This window comes from Plectropomus leopardus, chromosome 20 (genome assembly GCF_008729295.1).
Source record: "Plectropomus leopardus isolate mb chromosome 20, YSFRI_Pleo_2.0, whole genome shotgun sequence".
Classification (NCBI taxonomy): domain Eukaryota; kingdom Metazoa; phylum Chordata; class Actinopteri; order Perciformes; family Serranidae; genus Plectropomus; species Plectropomus leopardus.
Genome location: NC_056482.1, coordinates 14,891,426 through 14,895,574, shown reverse-complemented (window position 1 = coordinate 14,895,574; position 4,149 = coordinate 14,891,426). Strand labels below are relative to the sequence as shown.

Sequence of the window (4,149 nt, the reverse complement as noted above, 5' to 3'; positions counted from 1 at the left end):
TTTTTGTGTATTACGTCACCGCCAGGAACCAAAACATTGTTGGACAACGTCACGGCATGTTACTTCACCGCTTTTCAACTGGGCTTCACAAAGAAGAGACATTTATCACCTCAAACCGATATCTGATTGTTCGTGGGCGAAAACAAAAACATGAAATCAGTGTTATAACATAGTCCAGCCCACATTGTCTGAGAAAGGGGCGTTAAACTAGCTTTTGCTGATCATATGTTATCTTTTTATCTACTTTCATTCATTCTACTCATAGCTGAATCCTATTGAAGGTACGCTGGATGTGACGTGTATCACGTGACAGGTGTAATCCGTGCAAGTTAACGTATTTTAACCACACATTGAACGTGATAATTACATATGTGTTAACTAATCGTATCCCTTAACAGAGGAAATGCAACTCTTTTTTAAAATTTGAAATTCTTTATTAACAAACATACATACATACATACATACAACAGACTGAAAATGCCAGGGGTAGGCTCCTTAAAGAAGTATACCCTTTACAGTAAAAGGGAAATTTGTCAAACATATGTTAGTCATTACTGCCGTTTTGTTTTTAAAGCCTCTTATTGTGGTGCTATATTGTTTAAGCTCGTGTAAGAAAAGTTCAGTCGGTTTGTAATCCGCCCATCTTCTCTTGTGGATGTGATATCTTCCCAAAAGTAAAAGCAATTACACATAAAATAATTACTTTCTTCACCTCATGGCTTCCCAAATACATTTTTGAAAGTCTTTATCTTGCAATTGAATCGTTTGTCCAGTTTTCTCTCTTATACAAAGTTGATCACCCACCCAAAATATTCTAACGCACATAAAGTTATAAAACAGATGACGTATTGTTTCTTCTCCTAATTCCCAGAAAGTGCGAGAAAACTCAATATCGTGCCTAAATCCCTCTTTTCTGGATATTTTTGATGCAATATTCTATGGGAAACCTCATATACATTAGTAATAAGACAAAATTTGTCCCCAACTAACCAAACTTTCTGCCAGAGTTACAGCTTGTGTTTATCCGAAGAGTTATTTTTGGTAACATCCACTTCCGATGAATATAACTCTTTTAGATGTGTTGATGATTGCACAGAGGAAATGCAGCGGGCACTTGATTCAGCGGCGGATGTTCGCCTCCGAGCGCGCAGCCTTATGGGTAATGTAAGGTGCAGACAGTATAACACGCTGAAGAAAAAAACAGCTTCCGCAGTTCCGTCAGCTGGCGAGGGTACATGTTTTGTACCCTGTTGGCATGTTGAGGGCTTGTTTCTGTCGTGTTCCGCAGGAGTAACGAGGTAACTACGTCCCCGGTGCTCGCGCAGTTCTTGGATAACGGGAGCAACATGAGTCTGAACGAGCACTCACTGCAAGCTCTGTCCTGGAGGAAGCTGTACCTGAGCCGGGCGAAACTGAAGGCTTCAAGCCGGACATCAGCTCTGCTCTCTGGATTTGCAATGGTAACATTATCCTCTAACCATCCACGAACTCCGAGTCACGATTACACAGTAGTGATTGTGTATAAAGGCAGGGAGAAAAGAAGTGAGACAGAGGGTAAAGTGTGACAGTTACGCTCAATAGTTTTTATCATTACATGTATAAACTTCCATTAGCCCACTAAAAATCACCACTGATCTCATCATACATTAGTATATGATTAGTAAACTTCTCTGGCTGACACCATATTCAACAGCTTTGCAATAAACAGCGATGGTTATAATAATAATGGATTTATTACTGAAAAAATGTCCATAGCATAACAGACAATAGTCTATTTAAAAATATACACAATAATTTAAAAAAAATACACAACAAAGATACACAACACTACATTATAAAAGTTCATACAAAACAGGTTAAATTCAAGAGACAGCACCAATAAACAAACTGGAGTGCCAGCGGCTCCACAGTCTTAAGTAAAATGCTACATGGTTTTGAGGTTAATAATGTTAAGTTTATAAAACACTAAAAAACAACTAATGGATAGTTTGTAATTTTTAAATATTTTATTATAGCGATTAATTGTGAATCAGAATTTTTAAAAATCATGCTCATATAAATCTTTTTTTTTTTTAATTTATTTTTTTACTGCAAATCAAATGTCGCTTATCTGTCTAATAAAGGTGTCCCAGATTTCCAGTAGCACTTGGATGCTTTTTTCTTTTTTCTTCTTTCTTCTGTGTAGTAAAGTAGATCTCTTAAGCTGTTAGAATAGCGTCATATGAAGGGCCAAGACATTTGCATCATAATTAAAAATGACGCTGAAGGTTAATTTTGTGTCCCAGTATTCACCCTATTTCCTGTTCTCTTCCTGTTACTTCTTTGCAGGTTGCCATGGTGGAAGTGCAGCTGGATAACAGCTATCCTTACCCACCTGCTCTCCTTATTGCCTTCAGTGCCTGCACCACTGTGCTGGTGGCTGTCCACCTGTTTGCTCTCATGGTCAGCACCTGCATTTTACCCAACATAGAGGCTGTCAGCAACGTCCACAACCTCAACTCTGTGAAGGAGTCTCCACACGAGCGAATGCACCGACACATTGAACTGGCATGGGCTTTTTCTACAGTCATTGGGACTTTACTCTTCTTAGCTGAGGTGGTTCTACTCTGCTGGGTTAAATTTTTGCCAGTTAAGCCCAAATCATCCAGTAATAACACAGTTTCAGCTGGTGTGGCTGCAGCTATAACCTCCACGTCTATTATGGTCCCCTTTGGTTTAGTCTTCATAGTGTTTGCAGTGCATTTCTACCGCTCCTTGGTCAGCCACAAGACTGACAGACAGTTTCAGGAGCTGGAGGAGCTCTCTAATCTCACCAGGCTACAGAATGAGCTGGACAACAGAGGGGAGTCGTCTATCCTGCAGTCTCCAAGCTCACATTTCCCATAGTGAATTATGATGGATACAGCTATGTTTGTACTCTGACTGCTTGGGATATCACCAAGCCAGAAGCCACAGTATTGGCTTCTAGTTGTTTTTTTTACAGGAATGAAGATGTCTCACCTCTTTGTTGTGAAATTTACTTTTGTGAAGAGTATTTTTAGTGAAACACGTTTGATCAACTGTGAACTCAAAAATCTGCCGTAATGCATGTGATTTGGAATTGGAAAGTCGTAGACCGAATTGAAGTCTTAATGATGATAGCTGCTTAATGTATCCCTTCATGGCAGAGACAACTTAACAATAACTTGGAATCCTGTCTGTTGCCTGCTGCATTTATGTGCCTGTCAGTGAACACTGCATTTGTTAATATATATTGTTGTGTTTTGTAAACCACAAGTAATTAACTTGTTCCTCTTTAATCACTGTGTACGTGATTTATTTTAATGTCCGCCCATTTGTTTTTGGAATGCTTGCTGTTTGTGTAAACTGACTCAACAGCTACTAAATCTACAGTATTATTAGTACCATATATTTGCTGACATCTGTAGCTCAGGCTGTGGTGTAAAAATAAACACTTTTTTTTATCAATCAGCATTTAAAGTTCATGAATTTCAAAAAAATATATATATAACTTGAACATTTTTTAAATGCAACATTTTAAGTTCATGAGTAGTTGTTACCTGTCATCACGCTTATGCTGGATGACCAACTGATTTAGTCCTGTCTGATGGTTAATTGTAATTTATTCTCTTGACACTTGAGAATTTTAAGAACTGTCATTCACATTCCAAAGTCCTTGGACTATTTGTTTATATTAGACACTTCCCTCTGTGCTTCATTTTGTGAAGTCTGAGCTCTCCAATTCTCTCACAGATCCTGAAGTAGCATGTTGCTTTCATTGTTCACTCTTGGGAGTACCCATGGAGTGCAATCAAGCTTGTGTTTATTCAGATTTAATTTCACTGTGGTTTTGTTCTCAAAAATTCAGAGAAACAGATCAGTCTTAGTTAGTAGTCTGTACCGGAGGAGTTAGAAGTTCAGATGTGAAAGTGAAAGAGATACTATGCAGGATTTTCCTAGAAAACAATGTGTAGACTCATACACAAGTAAATCACTTTTAATCATCACTTATGACCCACTAGAAGTATGTGTCGGTGTATTTTTCTGCCCTCTGTCCATTTATGTTATTTGTTATTTGTCTGTGTTATTTTCTGTGTTCAGAACGTTTATGTTGTGTTCCCCCACAGCACTCAAGCAAGGTCACGGCTT

General features: G+C 38.3%; 1 protein-coding gene across 1 annotated transcript; it reads left to right on the top strand.

Annotated features, from left to right (window-relative positions):
• The first annotated feature begins 1,138 nt into the window (after nt 1-1,138).
• orai1b (ORAI calcium release-activated calcium modulator 1b) lies at nt 1,139-3,299 on the top strand. Its single transcript, XM_042509397.1, has 2 exons — nt 1,139-1,460; nt 2,329-3,299. Exons 1-2 carry the CDS (start codon nt 1,347-1,349, stop codon nt 2,884-2,886), a joined length of 672 nt encoding a protein of 223 aa, XP_042365331.1. The 5' UTR covers nt 1,139-1,346; the 3' UTR covers nt 2,887-3,299.
• The last annotated feature ends 850 nt before the right edge of the window (nt 3,300-4,149 follow it).